Here is a 19,326-nt window from a genome sequence, read left to right as displayed (position 1 = left end):
TACCATGCCGACCAGTACTCGGTAACAGTTTTTCCAAGTTCAGCAGCTGAAAACCAATTCCATACCTGATCAAACCTGGTTTTAAGTACAAGAATGGATTCGTCGTGCTCTGCGACTCGTAAAGCGAATCGCTTTTCCCAACGTTCTTGTATATTCTTCTTACACCAAGACATGACTAGGTTTTCGGGATAACCGCGCATCAAATAGAGAGCGTTAAGGTCTCTAATTGCTCCAATGTAGATTTCCTTGGTACTACATAGCACGGCTAACCTGGATAACTCTCCAATGTAGACGCCACGTTTGACGTCCAAAGGATGATGTGATACCCATGGAACTCGTTCTCGGTTGTTTCCTGTCTTGACAAAAGGCTTCCAATGAAGTTTTCCAGACTCCTTGAATATGAAAGCATCGAGAAATTGACATCCCGACGAGGAAACAGCCCATTCAATAACACAACCATCGAACTTTATTGTTTCTTTAATTAAATTAAGTGCAAGTGCTTCGGACTCGGCGTAAACAATTGCGAAACAATCGTCGATGTACCTTCCATAGAAGGCCACATTTGGGTGGTCTAAGATTTTTGACTTTATTTCAAAATGGGCTCCAAAGAGGTTAGCAAGGTCCGGAGAATCCGCGACGCCCATTGCGAGGCCATTTTTTTGTCTAAAATATCTAGACCCATGTTGTGTTATCAATTGCGTATTGCCAATCTCGATAGTACGTTTAAAGATGCCCAATTTAACCAAGTTATTCTCTAACGAATTTGGTTTAATATGGGCTAATGCAGTGTTTTCTTCCGAAGTGTTGAGTAACCATTCCTCGTACATACTACAAACGATTTCGATGCACAAGTCCAACGGGATATTGGGATAGAAAGCAACTACATCTCCAGTGACAAAATACCATTGTCTTTTGGAGTCTATACGCAATTGGCTTAATCTCGTAAAGAGATCCTTCGTTCCGTGTATGATTGAAGGAGTCGATTTAATAATCGGCTTAAGCTCTTTTGATACAAACTTGGCTGCAGGATTAAATACTACAGAGTGACACGGAATTATGGGCCTAAGCTTATTCCCCCCCAAAGGGGGGCCCTTCGTTGCATTGGGCCTCCTGTTCAGAATTCCTGAAATCTGATGCCAGATTCGGATTCCTTGACCCCAAAAACCCCCAAATACACTTTCAAAATATTTTATTTTGTACATACGGAGGTGCTACGTAATTAAATGTGTATTTTACCGAGGCCGGCCTCCAAATTGATCGAGGCCACTGGAGGCCGGCCTCCAAATTGATGGAGGTCACTGGAGGCCGGCCTCCGTCTAAAAATAACTTTTGACAGGGACTGGAGGCCGGCCTCCGTCTAAAAAAAACAGAGCGAGACATCCGAGGCCGGCCTCCATCTAAAAATAAACAGTGACAGGCGCTGGAGGCCGGCCTCCGTCTAACAATAAACACATCGAGGCCACCTGAGGCCGGCCTCGATTTGTACGCGCGTCGTACGTGCGAGTGGAGGCCGGCCTCCGCTCGTACGCGCCAGCAACTGGAGGCCGGCCTCCAGTGTGGGTCCCAACCAGATAGGTCACGTGAATGTACGCGTGTCGTTGTTGGTTTACTGCTCGTCGCCGCCTGTCGCTGCCCCCACCACCTTCGCTCGCCGCCCACAATGACACGCACATTGCTGCGTGTTGTTGCACTGCCACCCCCGCGCCTTCGCCGCCGCCGCCGACTCCCCCACCCCGCCGCCGCCCCGCCTCCACTTGCCGCCCACAACGACTCGCGGCAGAGGAATCGTTTGTGTTTGTTTGTATTTGCTCACACTATCCCTACCCGCTCTTCCGCTTTCGCTCATTGTCCTCCGCTGCCGCCTCTTCCTCCCGGCACCCGTACTCACAGCAAACAACGGCGGCCCGCCCGCCCCCGGCCCTGACATCTACCAACAACTGCAACAACAACAGCAACAGCAGCACATCCCATTGCACGCCACATACGCAAACCATTCCTCGCTGTACGACCACCTCTCACATCAGACCCTCAACACCCTCGAGCTGTTACTGCTGTTCTCATTGGCGCACGAGCGTGCAGGGTTTGCGATGCATATGTTTGGAATGTCCTGCCAAGTTGAGTAAGTACATGCCTACTTCTCTCGTCACCGCCGCCATCCCATACCATTCCGTCGTCAAGGCCGACATCAACAACCGTGAGGGAGGGCCGCGGGAGAAGTGTCATGATATCCTTTTTGGGTTATCATGGCGGACAGTTGTAAGTTATCTACGCCGCTGACATTGCGCTTTTACCCTTTAGCACTTCAGCGTGTCTGCGTTTGGATGCGGTGGTGCGACCCATGTCCACTGCCAGTAAAGAGGTCAGTCATTTCAACAGCCTACATCGACACCCTGTTACCCACTGTTCGTTCTATCCTCCAGTTTCCTTCAATGCCGCCATTACGCGTGTCGGGTGCGTTTTATGGGTGAGAGAAAGGCAACCTGGTGAGCGCAGGCAGATTGAGGGCGGTCTGGTAGGGACAAATTGCGATGGCAAGCAACGACGAGCTGAGGATAGAGGGAGCGTGCTGGCCAGGTGCGTCAGTACTGTAAATACGGGTTGTGGAGATTTGTTTACCCTCGTCTCCTTGTTGGCAGTCATGCCAGCTTCCTTTCATTGTGTGTCTACACCATGAAAACAAATCCAACGCGGGCCACACAGCAAACGAAGGCGGATTGAGGGCGGTCTGGGAGGGGTGGGTTGCGATGACGAGCAACGAGTTGACGACAGAGAGGGGACGCTGGCTAGGCGCGTCAGTGCTGTCAATACGGGTGGTGGAGATTTTTATTTACCATCGTTGGCAGTCGCGCCAGCGTCCTTTCGTTCTGTGCGTACACCATTAAAATGAATTCAATACATGGCAACACAGCGGGCGGGGGCGGTTTGAGGGCGGTTTGTGAGGGACAGGTTGAGATGGCAAGCAACGACGAGTTGATGATAGAGGGGAACACTGGCTAGGTGCGTCAGTGCTGTCAATACCGGTTGTGGCGATTTTGCTTACCGTCGTTTCCTTGTTGGCAGTCGCATCAGCATCCTTTGATTCTGTGCGTACGCCGTTAAATCAAATCCGACACATGTGATGACACTCACCGTAGTGTCGCGTTCAGGGGGCACGTTGCCGACGAGAGGCTGCGTCGTCAGCATTGCTCTCACGTTGAGCTGCGCAGCAATGAGCGGGAGGTGAGCACCCAGCGCGTCGTTCATGGAATGCAACTCACCATGGTGCATCCTTGAAGCTGTTCTGTCAATGTCAAGCATACCGTCAGCGCCGTTGTCAGAAGCAAATACAGCACGGCTTACCATCTCGAGCAACTTGCTGTACAGAGCCGGAAACAACGAGGGAAGCGTGGGGGAAGAGGTCCTTTGACTGACCTGAAGGCTGAAGAGGCAGGGAAGAAGAGGGGATGAGGGGATGAAGGATGCCAGCAAGGTGCGTACCCTTTATATACCCTGTCGTGGTTCGACTGTTACTAGTACGCCTGTTACATGTCGTAAGTAGGCCGAAAATACAGATTTTTTTTCGTGTCGCTTGTTAGTGTATATTCGGGTTATGCGAGGTGCGATTGGTGTGTTGAGATTCGGAATTGGATAGGTTTTCTTGCTTGAATGTTGGATTTGAGGTCAGGGTGGTATGGAATAGTTGAAGAAAATCATCATACGTCTAATCTATCAAACCGAATACGACGTGAAATGCTCAACAGCAAGTGCTCGATAATGCATTCATTGAATTTCACTCGAATATCTAATAAAGATTTGAACACGAGAGGACACAAGTACGTTTTTAGTTATCTTTAATCCTGAATATCTATACCAGAGTACATTTTCGCCTTGGAATACCCCTGAGCAGAGATAACAAAATAACATGAAATCTCTCAAAACCATCTTGAAAGTTGCAAAGCCCTCGATGACTCGGGAACAGGTACGTACACCCAGACCTCGAACTATACGCACTCAACACACAACTCGCGTTCTAGCACTCCCGGAATGCGGACACTTGTTCTGGAGTCAACACACGGAATACTCATCTTCTGCTCTTCTGCACAGCGACAAATTGGACGCCGTTGCTTCTGCTAGTGGATGTGCCGTTATTGCTTAGCCGAGGGTGAGCGAGGGTGTTTGGGCTAGTACAGGGCACACGGAGCCGAGTTGTAGGGAAAACGATTGGAATGAGGTGCAATGCCGATTTGGGAGAGGAGGTGGAGGTGTGGTTGGGTCGGATTTGCTGCGGCAGTTGTAACATTTTGGCCGGGTGGGTGGTCGTGATTGTGCGCGTATTTGTCGTATGCCCTGTTTCAAGCAGACGCGCAGGGATACAACTGCACTGAGGTCATATTTCCAAGGTCTGTGTACTCTCTCTTCATCACTTGCTAAAGTAATCACCATCTTGTTAGGATGGTATGCCCCAGGAGATTGAGATTCACTGCAATGATGCGACATTTGGTGAGCATTGTCACCTTCTCATTTAGAGTTTTCTGGCTTGAGATACTTGCTATATTTTAGTGAGTACATTACATCACAAGATCGACCGTTCAACCGCGTTTATAGGTATTTATTTAGTTGTGGGAACAAGAGCGGGCGATGAGATTGACATGGGGGGGTGAGTATTTGTTCCATTACTTCCGAATCCGATATTGATATCCTTACTACATCTCTTCGTCTATTTAACCGTGTGGGTAAGTCTTCCACTTTCAAAGTGATGTAATAATATCTAACTGCCGCACCGAAATCTCCAGATCTCCGTGTCAGTGTTTCTACATGCCTTCGTCCCCTCTGCGCCCGTTTTAAATATTCTGTATGATCCCAGCAACTCGGTACTGTGGGGATACGTCAAACATAATGTCGTTTAGGTCAGAAATCAAGCTAATATTGATTCAAGGATACAAACTCACAATTCAGCATAGAATCCTCGCTCATTCATTTGTCATTCTTGCCTTGATTAAGCGGACTTTGACTGACTCTAAGGAAGCAGCTTCAACACAATCTACGGCCATTTGAAGTTGAGTAACATTCATATTACTGCCAATTATTGTATTTTATTCCTCATTATTGTAGTCAAACCTATCGTACATCAATGTATAAACTAGCTACTAGTATGATAGACACATATATACATATCTATCATCTTGCAGACCTCGATAAAAGTTCAAAAATTCTAAATTTAAACAAGTTCTCCTTGAGTCCCAATGTATTCATTCACTAGTGAATTCGCAAGAAGAGCATATTAGATTAGCCATGGAGACCCTGTAACGGAGTTATACCATAGTTTCAAACGCACCTAAACACAATACTTTGCCGCAATGATGCTGTGAGCCGAAGGAAAATTAGCACCACTCCTCCCCCCAAATCATGAAATTACACAATTTCAAACATTTGCTGCATCTAACTGACATTCAAACATTGCATAAAGGAGCCGGGTACCTCCGAAGGCAAGATGTAAAGAAGCTGGATGCAAGTCAATCGAAGTTGAACATGTATAAAAACATTACATTCCGTTTAGACGCACCTGGGCACAAAACAAGGAAATCCGGGTCTGCCATGAGGATCCTGAATAAAATGAAATTATACATTGGAAGAGATTATGTGAGACAAAATAAACGAGTCACTCACACGGCATCCAGATGAAAATTGGGACTGGCATTCGTTAAGCGCCCAAAACGTCTCTAAGACGGTACTTTCATATATTTAACACATATCGTCTCTATTTCCCCAAACATCAGTGACAAAGCAGTGCATTAGGAAGGGCAGAGGGATAAATACATGATATACAGAGCTACATGCTATTCCAGCTCCAATTCCGCGTTTCTAGCGTATGTCATCAATAGACACATGTCGTAAATATTCATACGAGATTGACGGAGACGTGTTGAATGAGAGAATAGGCTGAACTCAACGTACATGAGACACATACCTCTCAGTTCCTCTTGGTTCTCAACCTTAATTGTGGTTATGTGCCGTATTGCATGACTATGACGCAAAACAGCACACACCAAGCGCGAAATTTCATCCTGTCAGCCTCCCATCCGCGCCCAGAAGAACATTCCCACCACCCGTATAACATACCAGCTACCCAAGACACCCGGGAAACACGCAGAATTGCGTACAATGTATGTATTCGTTCTGGAGCATCGTCCCGGTGCGTCCTTTGTTTCATTCTGCAATTTTTTTTTTCAAAGCTTCTAGATAGTAACGCACGTTAGCCGATCCGAGTAGGTACGGACTAGTGCATTACGGGTCTAGAATGACAGAAAACGTTGGAAATAGGTTGAAAACGGGAATCGGGGGAGCAGGAGGATGTGCACGTACGTGATATTAATTTTTGAAATTTCTTCTCGTGTAACTTGATTGATTGGGCTGGACTGTTTGAGTATAGGGGTGTACTATGGCATGTCAAGGTGAGTAATCAGTGCTCTGTATGTCTTTGTATCAGATTCTGATGTGTTAATCACCATACAATTATAACAACACAATGTAACACCTACACCACAAAGCACATATTAGCCTTGGTTAGGGTTGGTGGTGACCACAAAAATACAGATTAGGATGGTTTAGGGTTTAGATTTTAGGGTTGGTTGGGATTTGATAATACCATAAAAGCACAGATTAGGCTGGTTAGGGTTGGTTAGGGTTGGTAAATGCAATTATATATGTAGCAGGTTAGGGTTGGTGTGTATGTACCCATGTATCCACAATTTTTGACATGTCCGACTTTCCTCAACACCACAGAACTTAATTTTCACATTCAATTAAGTACTATAAATACTATTCTATCTATTCAGTGCTTCAAACTTACCACAGAATGTCACAGACAATGAAAATGTGGGATATACGCAATTTGAAGACCCGGCACGAATATTTCAAAAGAATCGCCATTTCCTCATCACAACGCACTGCCACCTCTTCAACTATGCATTCCATTATCTATACCAGCATGCTAGAGCCCCTCAAACAACGGAAATTCAGCACACGTCTGCGCTACACCTGCCACGTCGAGAGTGAGTGTCCCCCTCTTTTTTTTTTTCTTTTTTGAGCTGGTTTTGTGAGTTTGGGGTTGATTCTAAGTAGCCAATGCAACCTTGTAATGAGGCGGCTGTGGTCGTTAAACCAGAACGGCCTCACATCTTTGTTACTGTGGGGCGGTTCACGGTGAGCGAGGCGCGTGCTGCATTCTAGTGTGGAGAATGCTGCGTGTCAAGGTCAGTTCTGCCTGAATCAGAGTAAACAGTGACTTACTTACATAGGTATTGTTGTTCGGCGCCGGCGTCACTTTCCAGGCCAATTCAGCACTGTTATGGGGCGGTCAATCAAGGGCGGTCTCCGGCAAACAAAAAAAAACATGGGCCAACTTACAGTGTGCAAAGGGTCCGCCGCTCGCAGAGGCTTGTTGTTGTCGAAAACAGCTATGTGTCAACGCATATCCACGTCGAACAGCATAATACTTACCTGCAAGCGTCCTACTAAACCCACACTCGCGTCCCGCGGCGTCTCGATGGGTAGCGTAGCCTGCACAGAAGGCTGGAGTTGAAGAATGAGATGTGAATGTGAATTGAGGATGCTCACCGTGCACCGCCCTCGACGCCCAACACACTGGGATGATGGTTGTGAGGTTGCAGAGGGATGCAAAGACAGAGTGGACTCACAGTGCGTTGTCGACCTCTACCTCACAGATCCTTCACTCGTCGTCATACACGTTCCTGCAAGGGAGATGGTCAGGAGCGGCTCAGAATGCGAGGGGCGGACGATACTCACGGCGTTGCGGTGCGTTCACGTTGTTGCGAGGCGTAGGACAGCGAGAAGGCGAGCTGAATGGCGTTGAGCGGAGGGCAGAGCAAGAGAATGCAAGAAGAGGATACATACCGTGTCGTCGGCCACGTCGCGGCGCACTCGCGTCGTCGAGAGCATAGAGTAACCAGGGCGTGCCAATGGGCATTGAGCAGAGGGCGGTGGAAGGCGTTGAGCGGAGAGTAGTAGACGAGGAGAGGAGAGGAGAGAGCAGAGGAGAGGGGTTGAAGAAAAAACCCACTAGTCCGTGTCCTGTTTATACTCCAGCCACCCCTGTACGTCCACGTCCATACGAAATGTATAATTTCACTGTGTGTGTGTGCAGCTGGGCACAGACTGTATTGCCGTCTTCTTCGTGATATCTGTGGCTGGCTTTGAGTTTCTGTGTGTCTGGCTAGCTGAAATAGGAGTCCCCTCGTGCATCCGAGCATCTGGATGAGAGTCTATGCACTGGAAGCTATACGTAAATACCTTAACGACTGCTCACCCACTCAAGTTCCGTCGAGGAGAGGGTAATTATTTTATATCTGCATCTCAGTGTAGATAATACTTACTGTGTGCCAGATGACGTTTCGTTGATATCTGTATTTGTAGTAATGTATTAATTTGATTCACATGGACACTTGTACTAATGCAACATATCGCAAACCCTTATGTGCAGCAATCAACACCTTATGTCATGATATGTGTGTCTACGGCGATGGAAGATTCCTATATACAGTCTCCACCCTTCTATGGGAACTCATTGACGAATTGGTGTGTTTCATGGCTTTTTGAAAACCAGCCAAAATCCAATTGTTGTTGTAAACTCTTACAACTAAATCGATCGGGTTTGCAAATGGTGAGGTCTCCTAAGAAAAGAATTATGGCATTTGAATAAAAAAAAAATTCTACCTCGTAAGCTGCAGAAACGAAGTGTGGACTAGGCGATTTGTTGAAGCTAGGGAAAGTGGTCTGAGGTGATAATGAAAGCGACCCTGGTGAAAATGAGTATAAAGAGGGATTCGGATTTCGTTCACTGCAGCCGCTCATTATGCCCCAATCCTGTGGGCATGGCATTCTATCTCGTTGTGCTTCACCCGTAGCCGTTGTTTGGTCATGCCAAACACGGCCTCTCGGCTCGCGTCACACCTTGACTTGTAACCATCACCATCAGTACGTTTTATTTCTTTTCATTGGGTTTTCACGGTCTCATAATCCATCGCAGGGTTCACTTTGAGATTGGAAGCTACGAATCGACAGCTAGGGGTCGCATTGAGCAACGTCTTGGTAAGTATATTTTCTATCACAGCTTTGGAGGTGTTCTAATTTGATTTAGATGCTTCGACACCATATGTCGATTTCCCGCGACCGCCCCCCCGTTGGAAGCTATGTATCGAGTGCTAGGGAAGGGTATGTACATGTTGGAGGGTTTTGAGTACGCACTGGCCTTGTTTCTGCAACCCCAGATGCTCCGACGCCATGTATCGAATTCCTGCAACCGACCCCACACATGTGGAAGCTATGGTAAGTGCATATTGTCAAAGTGTTCTTTGTGTTGTCTGACCTTGTTTCTGTAGCGCAGGATGCTCCGACGCCATATATCGCTTTCCCGCGACCCACCCTGTGGATTCATTAGACCTTGAAGCTACGCTGGTAAGCACATTTTGTTGTAGGGTTTTGAATATGGTCTGACCTTGATTTTGTAGCTATGACGCTATGTATCGCGTTCCCGCGACCCGTCTTGTCTGCTAGGGGCATTGAGGTTGGGGTGTGTTAAGTACGTGGCGTTGCATTGTTGTCAGTAGACCTTGTTCAATGCTCGCAACGTTGGTGAGTATGTCATCAACATCAACTTGACGGATCACTGACCTTCTCTAGTCCCTTCGACGTCGGAAGAACGTGTCATTTTCGAAGCGGGTCAGCATGCAGATGTGCGGGGATGTATGGAGGACGCATCATACAACATCAGTCGTGTATCGGTAGTGGTCTTCGGTCTGCGTCGTTCATCGTTCATCGTACATCGTTGGCCGCTAGCCGTTGGTTGGGTTGAGTTGGTTGAGTTAGGTTGGTTGGTTGGTAGAGTTAGGGTGAGTTTGCTCGAGCCTCGGTTGGTCGGTCGGTTATACCTTTCCACTGTTACGCTCACTTTTTCCTTTTCCTTTACCTTTCACGTATCTTTACTGGATTCAATCTCTCAATCTTTCAATATGTATTTTTTTTCTTGTTTTGTGTTCGTTCGTGTACTCATTTGACATTGCACTGTTCCATTCACCCCACACCCCCATCGTATCATAGCTGGATTTGAACGTAGCTGACGTTTCTGCTTCTAGGTCTACACCGAACAAAACACCAGCACCAGCGCTTTCCATCCACCCAACCCGAAAACCCACCGAAAACCGCCCAAAACCCCATACCCAAAATCCTCACAAAATAAATCCTACCATGGGCCTCCCAACATCCTCCACCACAACAACCTCATCCACAACCTCGCAATCCGACGACCCCCTATCAACCCTCCTCCTCCCCCCACCCAACGAAACTCCCTCGGAAAGAAGCACCCGCCTGGAAGCAGAGGCGGCGGCAAGGAGAGTGAGTGAGATGATTGATGAGGAGTTGAAAGTTGAGAGAATGGAGAGGAGACGGAGGGAGAGGGGGGTTGTGAGGGTGCTTTTGTTGGGGCAGAGTGAGAGTGGTGAGTTTTTTTGGTTTTTTGGGTTTTTTCTTGAGGGTTTTTTTGGGGGTGGGGGGGGGGGGGGTGAGGGGGATGGGATGGGAGCTGACGTTTTTTTTTTTTTGGGTGTTTCTTTTGGGTCGATTTTCGACGGACGAATTCGATGTTGGGATTGGATTTGGATTTGGATTTGGGATTTGATGTGCGCTTGTGGATGTGGTCGTTGGTGTGGTTGTGGTGATTAGGCAAATCGACGACGTTGAAAAGTGCGTCGTCTCATCTTACCCGTGTTCTTATACTGACTTCCCTTCTCTCAACCCACCGTCCCAACTCACACTCTTACCCTACCCCTCACATCGCGCCCACGGTTCCACCCAGACTTTCGAATGAAATACGCACGCGCAGACTGGGACGCCGAGCGCGCGTCGTGGCGCGCTGTGATCCAGCTCAACGTGATCCGCTCGATCATTACGATCGTAGAGGCTCTGCAGGCCGAGATGGACGGGGAGCCCGAGGGCGAGGGCGATCTGCAGCACCCTGTCAGTCCTGGTGGTGTTAGCAGTGCAGGTGGAGGGGGAGGGGGAGGGGGAGGGGGGGAAGCAAGTGGGAGTGGTGTGGTGGTAGGAGGCACGGGGAGGGAAGGGAGTAAACAGTTGTCGACGCTGTTGACGGGTAAACACCAGGTGCTGAAGATGCGGCTTGGGCCGTTACGCCGTGTGGAGACGGATCTGAAGAGGCGGCTTGGCGCGGGGTCGGATGAGGATATGGGGTTGCCCTTGCCATCGCCAGCGCCTGCTGCTGCTGCTGCTGCTGCGACGGGTGATGGCGCAGCGACGAATGTGCTGGGCGGAGCGAATCTCGGACCGTTAAGTCTCGAAACGGATTCGCAGGGTCTGGCGCGGCCGCTCGGTGCTGCGTCAGCGCAACGCGAGTTTGGAGTGACGCGGTTGCAGGAGGCGTTGCAGCGCGGGCAGCGCTTAGTGCGGAAGGGCTCGGCGCAGAGTGTGAGGAGGCAGGGGAGGGTGGGGAGTGGGCGTGCGACGCCGGTTGGTGAGGATGGGGAGGAGGAGGGGGAGATGGTGGATGATGCTACGGAGATTCTGGCGAGTTGTTTGGAGGATATGAAGGCGCTGTGGACGGACGATGTTGTTCGTGCCGTCCTCAAAAAGCGGAGGATAAGGATCGAGGATACAGCTGGCTTGTACGTCCGCTCTTTCTCTCTACAGTGTGTGTGTGTGCTGATGGACGAGCAGTTTCCTGGACGACCTGGACCGTATCGCACAGCGCGATTACTCGCCGTCAGACGATGACGTCGTCCGCGCCCGACTCCGCACGCTTGGTGTGCAAGAGTACCGCATCAGACTGGACGACGGCCCGACTAGCATCTTTGCGGGCGGTATCGGCGGCGACGCAGGCAAAGAGTGGATCTTGTACGACGTAGGCGGCTCGCGGACTGTGGTATGTCCCCCTCTCCCGACTTGTTTCGACCCTGGCTCACATAGTCACAGCGCCACGCGTGGTTGCCGTATTTTGATAATGTCCAAGCTATCATATTCCGTGCGTCCCCCCTCTCCCCTTCGCATTCATTAACCCAGCTAATACACCCCAGTGGCGCCCGTATCATGCTTCGACGAGCGCCTGACCGAAGACGCACGCGTTAACCGCCTCGAAGACTCCTTCCTCCTCTGGCGCACCGTCTGCTCCTCCAAGCTCCTCGCCAGCACGACCATGATCCTCTTCCTGAACAAATGCGATCTCCTCAAGAGGAAGCTGAAAGCGGGTGTGCAGGTGCGCAAGTATCTGCCTAGTTATGGTGAACGGGCGAATGATGTGAATACTGTTGTGAAATGTGCGTTGGCGATGTCTTTGTGTTTTGGCGTTTCGTTGATGTGTTTGGAAGATTTGAGAGAAAAGTTTAAAGAGCAGCTAAAGGAACACTCTCCGACACAGCGCGCGAGCTACTTTTACGCTACGTCCGTCGTCGTACGTCCCTCCCTCTCCCTCCCCTCCCTGCCTCTCCCTCTCTCTCTCATCCCTGATGGATTAATTTGCAGGACACAAAAGCTACAGCGACGACTATAAAAGCTGGTAAGCACCACTCTCCACCCCCCTGTCCTACTAAGCTAACGCGCGGTTTTATGTATAGTCAAAGACAGTATATTGCGGGACTACCTCAAAAACGCCGATTTCGTACGTCCCTTCCTGTTCCCCTTCCCCTTTCCCACTTCTCCCCCTCCCCCCTCCTACCTGTTCTCGTGCTGATTTATGTTGTTCAGTTATCGTGATCCCAGCACACTTGTGCGACGAGCATACATGTATACTGTACATATATGCGCGCGTCGGTCGGTCGGTCGGTCGATCTATACGTTTATCTAGTTGTTAAAGGTCTCATTACTCCGTTTTTGTGTATATAGTTACTTAGTTACGTTTGTTTTGGTCTGGTTCATTGTTATTTTATTTTATTTTATTATATCACTCCTATCCAATTCTATCTATCGCTTCTATCCAATTCTATCCAATTCCATCTGTGTATCTATCTATCTATCTGTCTGTCTATTCAGCACGATGATTCTGTCCGATACAGTCTCACTCTCTGACTCTCTGATTCTCTGACTCTCCGAGTCCTCCCTCACTCTCTGAATCTGATTCGAGGACCGAGGGCCGAGGCGTACATCTATCCGTCCGCTTGGGACAAGGACACCGGACACCACAAATTTAAGTGCTGTGAAGTGAGGAGAGAGGAGGTTGAGGTTGAGCTGTACGGGCGAGATGAGACGGGGTGGGAGGCGCGGGATGAGGTGGAGGCGCGAGATGAGACGGCATGGGGTTGAACGAGACGGGGTTGAACGAGACGTAACGAGAAAGGACGAGCGGCGAGACGAGACGAGGTTGAAGTAAGCGAGAGAGAACGGTATCGGATGTATAGACGTACGACTTCAGCTTCAGGCTTCAGGAGTTTGACGTAAGCACTATTATAAGCGCGCACGGTTTGGATGAGGTAATTTGTACGGATATGAGTGGTTGGTAGAGTTGCTGGATTTTGTTTAGCGGCCGGATAAGCTTGGAGAGCGTTTAACGGTCTATCCGTCAATGATCTGGGTCTTTTCAGGATCATGTAAACGTTTTGATATACTGATTCAGATACACACTGTAGGGATATTTCCATAACACATATAGCCCTTCTAATGATGCTCCAAGTAGTGTATCGAGTGAACTGCTTTTGTATCTTACTTTACGTGGAAAGACAGAAATGCAAGCGGGCTATGAGGTGGTAAAAGGGTAATTCTTCGGGTGACGGAATGGAATGGAGGATGGTCGAATTAATACTGTTTCCAAAGTAGATATAAAACCAAATAAAGGTTTTGAGAGTCAAGGCTAGGGTACAGAGATCTATGGGTTTTTCGGGCAACGTTCGGGCGGCATTCGGTAGGTAGGTAGACGGATAATGGTCCCAATATAGGAATGCCCGTCGGTCCATCGGCCGCCCCCGAGACCTGCTCAACTCGGGTGCTCCGATGGGACTTTCGACTCCCTCGCAGCTGTGACGTGGTGCCCGTTGCCGGTCATTGATCTCACTGGTCCGGGTGGTCTCAAGCCAGTTGTTGTTTATCCAGGTTTTTACTGTAAGAAAGCTGTTTGTGTGTACATATAGATTATTACACGCCATTGGCAAGTCTTTCCACCTCTACACGTAGCTGTTGAAATGTCTGTGCTTCGCGTACAATGACGTTGGAGCGAGCAGGCGAAGGCCTGGACAGCGTATTAGCTCGGGCTACTAGAGTGTTGATTCCGGTGTAGGCGCGGAAGAGGCGACCGTTGATTTCCCTCAGTCTAACCTCCACCTCTGATTCCTGCCTCCGTGCCTCCGCTATCAAGCGTCACGGGCATCCTGAACGCGTGGCCTAGTACAATCCGACCCCCATCGCTGTCTTCGGTGTCCTCGTCTTCGGACGTGTCTGTAGTTGCGTCAGACGCCTCCCATGGTGGGGAGACCAGTATTGCGCGCCCGCGGTTGCTATTCATAGGGAATGAGGAGATGACCGCACGAGCAGGCATTGGTGTCGTATAGTGTAGCCTTGTCCCTTGGGCATGCCTCTTCAACCCTTATAGCTCGCAGGCGGCAGGTCCTACCACCGCGATCTCTGCTCTGCAGGCACAGGCAGTTAGCCTGCGCTTGCTCATTTAAGGGTTCCTAATAAGGGCGCTTCCCGCCAGGATGCTAGTGTTTCAGAGACAACAGCGCCAAGCTGAGACTTTCGAGCTCGTCGTCTCCAACGTCTGGCAGGGGGTACGAGCGCAGCCCTGTGATGGATAATGCGACGTGCAGAGTACTGAGGGGTACAGGTCGATGTTTGTCCCGCGGGCGAGCACCACATTGAATCGGGATACATTGTCTCCCCGGTGGCACGCTGTACTGATGCAACGCCTTCGTTGCTAGACGTAAGCTGGAGCTACAGACGCTGTTGACTGTACCTGATGCCAGGGTCGATGCACCTGCCGGAGGGCAGCTCGAGTGCAATCTTGTTCTTCGATTCGCCGACCCAAAGGCAGCTAATGTGGTCGATTTGCCGAGGTCGATTCGTCGGATGATAGCAGAAACAGTAGCGACTCGGATGACCTAGAGAGCGGGGAACACAGCGTCTTCGTAGTATCTTGAGGTGTCGTCCGAGTCAGAGCTCACTCGGGCCATCCGTGTTGTATGGGAAGTATGGTCATTCGATAGGTCATAGGTGTCTGAACAAATGCCAATTCATATGAAGCTAGAAGTAAGTCCGGAACGAGATGCTTGCGATATTTTTGAAAGCTGTGTTCCAAAGATGCGTGCGGACTGTCGATGGGTAGTCCCGCGAAAATCTCGGACTTATTAACTTGACAATAGGAATGTGACCGTGGTTCGTTCAGGCGTAACTTGTAAGTGTGCGTCGTCGCTGTGTTCATCAACGAACGACGCTCGTTGTTCGCGTTGGACGGTAAGCAAGATATGGTTGAGTATAGGTTTAAGGCACACATGTGATAGAAACCTGCAGCTTACTTCGGTTCTTGCTGGCACTAATGAGCTTGAAAGTGTTCTTCAATGATTTTGACGGTTTATAACGCTGTGAAGCATTTGCGTTGCCAGAGAGATGAATATCAAGATTGTGAAGTCCCACACATCATGTGATTCAATTCTCACGCCTTTGTACAGGGGGGCAGAAAATTGATTTTGTGTTTTACGGAGGCTTATGTGCGCTACATCGCGGAAAGCTGATGTTCACCCGTCTCCGGAGTGCGTCGATTAAAATACAGGGGTATTAGACATCTACTGACATCAAGAGGCAGTACGTATTCCCGTAAGCACCAGACGTAGAACCATAGCAGTCGGAATCAGGCCCTGAAGTGACATCTTTATTTAGTCTTCCTTCTATGACGTTATAATGGTAATAAAACGAACCAGGATACTCTGAGCCACAGTAGCATACGCGTTCAACCCGACCAACGGGTACGTCTGTTCGCTTACCTGCGGGACAAACTGGCAGATGGCGACGACGACGAGGACGAAGATGTACATGGCGGACGTCTCGACGAGCACGAAGAAGATGCGCATGTACCGCCCGCGGTTGTGGGATATGAGTATGTCTTGAGTGGTGGTGTAGATTCTGTACCCGATTAGAGACGTTGTGTAGAGGTTGGTGCAGAGTGAGAACAGGAGCCCGGTGGCTGCGACGTAGTCGATTTTGGAATCGGCGGGTGCATCTGTTATCTTTGGGTGTAAACAGACAATTACTGTGCTAGCGATTGCGATAACTGGGGGGGTTCTATCAGCTCTAATGTCATATTTAATCCAGGCAACTATAGATATATTTACCAATTTCAATAGCCAGAAGCACTAAAGGGATCATGGCCACTTTCAGGGAGTTCCCCCAGATGCTGTAGCACCTCCAAATCTGTCGACACATCTAATATGAGACCATGCCTTCCGTGCACAAGAGAATGTACAAACGAGCAGAACATCCGAAATCAAAATCGAAACGGCGAGTGTAGTCCCAATCATCAGTCGAATCCGTTGCGGGATATTTAATGAGGCTTGAGATAGAGACACCCGTGTGCCACTGCTATACACGACGGTTGAGTTGCTTCCTGTCCATTGCACGACGAGATTGATGAGTGAGAATGCGTAGAGAGCTGTGATGGCGGCTAACACTGCACGATGGGCCTTGCTTTGCTGCTTTTTTGATACTGGGACATACTTCACGCGTTAATAAATGTATTTAAGAGTAATGCATGCATGCATTATGCATACAGTAGAAATATAACGTCCCGCCGTATATGACCATGTATACACCTAAACGTCGTGGTTGGCAGAGGTGGCAATAGCGTATATGATAACAAGTACCTGAAAGAAAACACTGTACCAGTGTTGAATTTAACTGAGTGCCAATATCGACGTTCAAATTCTCCGTGTTCTGCATCGAGGGAGTGTATGTGTAGATGGAAAACATAAAGGCATTCACTGCGTACTTTATACCGTACCACCAGACATCAGGGGCCTCGCTATCACGAAACTAACAAAGTGATAAATAAGTATGATATTGGTCATTTTATCGCGTTTCCAAACTATAAAAATCGAGCATCATCGCCGCGCTGTTGATATCATATCATCCAAGACAAGCTCGGGCATCTGGACTTGTGTGAGAGGATACCGGAGCATTCAACTTTTCCCGACATCATGTTTTATACCAGTATTCACTCCTCTTCTATTCCATTTATCATTGTCAACCTTGCAAGGACATACAGAAATCAGGGTGTCTGCGCGTGCGTGCGTTTTTGCGTGTGCCTTGCGCGACACGCATTTTTGCGCTATAACTATGTTTTACACGCATATTAATGTGTTCTGCACGCGATGTTACAGTTGTGTTACACGTAAGGTTAAAATCTGATGGTTCTGGGTGCTAATAGGGGAGGTCAGAGTGGATGATTGAGCGGCGATTCAGCGGCGATTCAGAGGCGATTCTGGAGATCAGAAGCGTGGGAAGACGCTGAACCGCCTCAGAATCTGAATCGCTGAGTCGCCTCAGAATCCCGGAGCCGCTCCAATGATTCAAGCCGCTTGAGAATTGCGATTATGCCTCTATGAATTCAGTCTTAAAATAATTTGTTCCTCCTAGAACTTGTAGTTTCTGAAGCAATTTGAAAGCGTCTTGAGGATGTTCCCGCTATTAATACTGTATATGTGTTGAAAACATTGGATTAATCAGAATCCTCCCTTCTTTTTGTGCTTTCAGACTACGAAAAAATGTTAATACAGGAGGTATATTGGTCTTAGGCTTTAGCAGCAAATATATCATATTCAATACTTAATTTAAATGAAAATGATTATGCATCACTGTGTATGCTATGTAAGGTGAAAATTACAGAAACAACCTTTGCTATTCTGTTAAATCGGAAACGTGAATCGTGAGGGAAGCAAATTTTATCCAGGGGGGGTGGTCGGGGTGAATCGCGCTTCGGAAGCAAATTTTGATCCCGGAATCAGTCTTGAATCCTGACCTGAATTGTGTTGGAATCGCCTCTGAATCGTACGCTCTGACCTCCCCTAATGATAGTATGCCCGTGTGCTATACTAGTTCATGTGTAGCCACCACACGGGTATCAAACAGTTCCAACGGAATGCAGATGGTTTGATAGATATAAGTAGCGGTGCATAACTTCAATAAAACATTTGACAGGAATGGACTGTACTTTAATACAGAAATGAGTTCGTTCTTGTTTATACAGCGCTCGTTCTTTCGAGAGCATCAGAATGGGAATGGTCTTGTGAATGATTATGAATGGACAGCATTCTGAGAGACACGGAGGAAACCCCGTGGCTCGCGTCTACCGTTGAATTGGTTTCCTCCACTCGAGGGGCAGCTTGAAACTTGCTGTCTACCGGCATAACGCTGCGCTGGTTATTTGTTGTGCTGTGCTCTGGTACAAGACCGAAATGGACTACCAGGACGATCAATGTGGGAAGGATACCCTTGATTTTGAGCAGGATGGGTTGTTGGTTAGGAGGGTCTTGGGTGGTGGTGGGTGGGTTTGCTTACGATTAGGGGGATTTGTACGTCTAAGACGGTGTGCACGCCGTCACTTTGAATGTCATCCAAAATCAACTCGACGATCTACGAAATTTGCGTCAGTAATGTGTTTTTGTGTTTTTGTATGCCGTCCCCTAACCTGAGCAAGGGCGTATATGGATCCTGATTCGATGACGATTAGGAAAACTCTATGATACTCGTTTTGCGTGTGCACATATCCGAGAAGCTTTTTCGTCTTCCATTGCATATACCTGGGATATTAAACGTTTTAAAATCAGGTGAGTCGGTATAGTAAGATGCACGTACCATATACGTCCTGAGATTAGGATAGTCGATAAGAGTATGTTGGCGGCTAAAAGTGCAGTGGCGACGTCTGTGAGTCCTGGTCTATGCGCAAACGTCACCAATTCAGACACTTCCGCGAATCGGATGCCTGGATGGAGAGTACTGCTTGTTACAGTTACTCATGGGACTATATGTGACGTCTACTTACTGGCTGAACAAATCATTAAAAGGAATGGTAGTGCTGCTGCTAGATAGCTTTGACCCCACACGGCCCATACACGCCATATGATGATCATGTCTCCGATGATTATCTGTGTATGACGAAAAATGCATAGAATCAGGTGTCTACATTTTATGTTTTGAATTTTAAGCTGGATAGAAGTACCTGAATGGTAGCGATGCATGCTTGGGCTCTGGAAGTTGCTACGGGTGTATGGGCGTCGGTAGCCTGTCGGATTACGAGTCCCAAATGCACACAGGTAAGAGCCCACATCACGATGGACGCTATGAACA

At 48.5% G+C, this 19,326-nt stretch overlaps 4 protein-coding genes across 4 annotated transcripts; 3 read left to right on the top strand and 1 right to left on the bottom strand.

Annotated features, from left to right (window-relative positions):
• Positions 1–1,660: 1,660 nt before the first annotated feature.
• Positions 1,661–2,123, top strand: JR316_0007591 (uncharacterized protein; the record flags this gene model as incomplete). The annotated part of the gene is made up of 2 exons (XM_047893327.1): positions 1,661–1,787; positions 1,891–2,123. 2 exons carry the CDS (start codon positions 1,661–1,663, stop codon positions 2,121–2,123), a joined length of 360 nt encoding a protein of 119 aa, XP_047746642.1.
• A 7,187-nt stretch (positions 2,124–9,310) lies between these two features.
• Positions 9,311–12,756, top strand: JR316_0007590 (Guanine nucleotide-binding protein alpha-4 subunit; the record flags this gene model as incomplete). The annotated part of the gene is made up of 10 exons (XM_047893326.1): positions 9,311–9,324; positions 9,378–9,453; positions 10,131–10,389; positions 10,850–11,672; positions 11,725–11,929; positions 11,980–12,028; positions 12,081–12,454; positions 12,526–12,559; positions 12,618–12,661; positions 12,748–12,756. 10 exons carry the CDS (start codon positions 9,311–9,313, stop codon positions 12,754–12,756), a joined length of 1,887 nt encoding a protein of 628 aa, XP_047746641.1.
• A 1,371-nt stretch (positions 12,757–14,127) lies between these two features.
• JR316_0007589 (uncharacterized protein) lies at positions 14,128–14,527 on the bottom strand (the record flags this gene model as incomplete). The annotated part of the gene is made up of 2 exons (XM_047893325.1): positions 14,128–14,246; positions 14,308–14,527. The coding sequence occupies 2 exons, from the start codon at positions 14,525–14,527 to the stop codon at positions 14,128–14,130; spliced, it is 339 nt and encodes a 112-aa protein (XP_047746640.1).
• A 1,358-nt stretch (positions 14,528–15,885) lies between these two features.
• JR316_0007588 (uncharacterized protein) lies at positions 15,886–16,121 on the top strand (the record flags this gene model as incomplete). Its single annotated transcript, XM_047893324.1, is given in 2 exon segments — positions 15,886–15,888; positions 15,906–16,121. The coding sequence occupies 2 exon segments, from the start codon at positions 15,886–15,888 to the stop codon at positions 16,119–16,121; spliced, it is 219 nt and encodes a 72-aa protein (XP_047746639.1).
• Positions 16,122–19,326: the final 3,205 nt, after the last annotated feature.

Source organism: Psilocybe cubensis, chromosome 7 (genome assembly GCF_017499595.1).
Source record: "Psilocybe cubensis strain MGC-MH-2018 chromosome 7, whole genome shotgun sequence".
Classification (NCBI taxonomy): domain Eukaryota; kingdom Fungi; phylum Basidiomycota; class Agaricomycetes; order Agaricales; family Agrocybaceae; genus Psilocybe; species Psilocybe cubensis.
The sequence above is the reverse complement of the archived record's forward strand: the minus strand, read 5'-3'. Positions and strand labels throughout refer to the sequence as shown.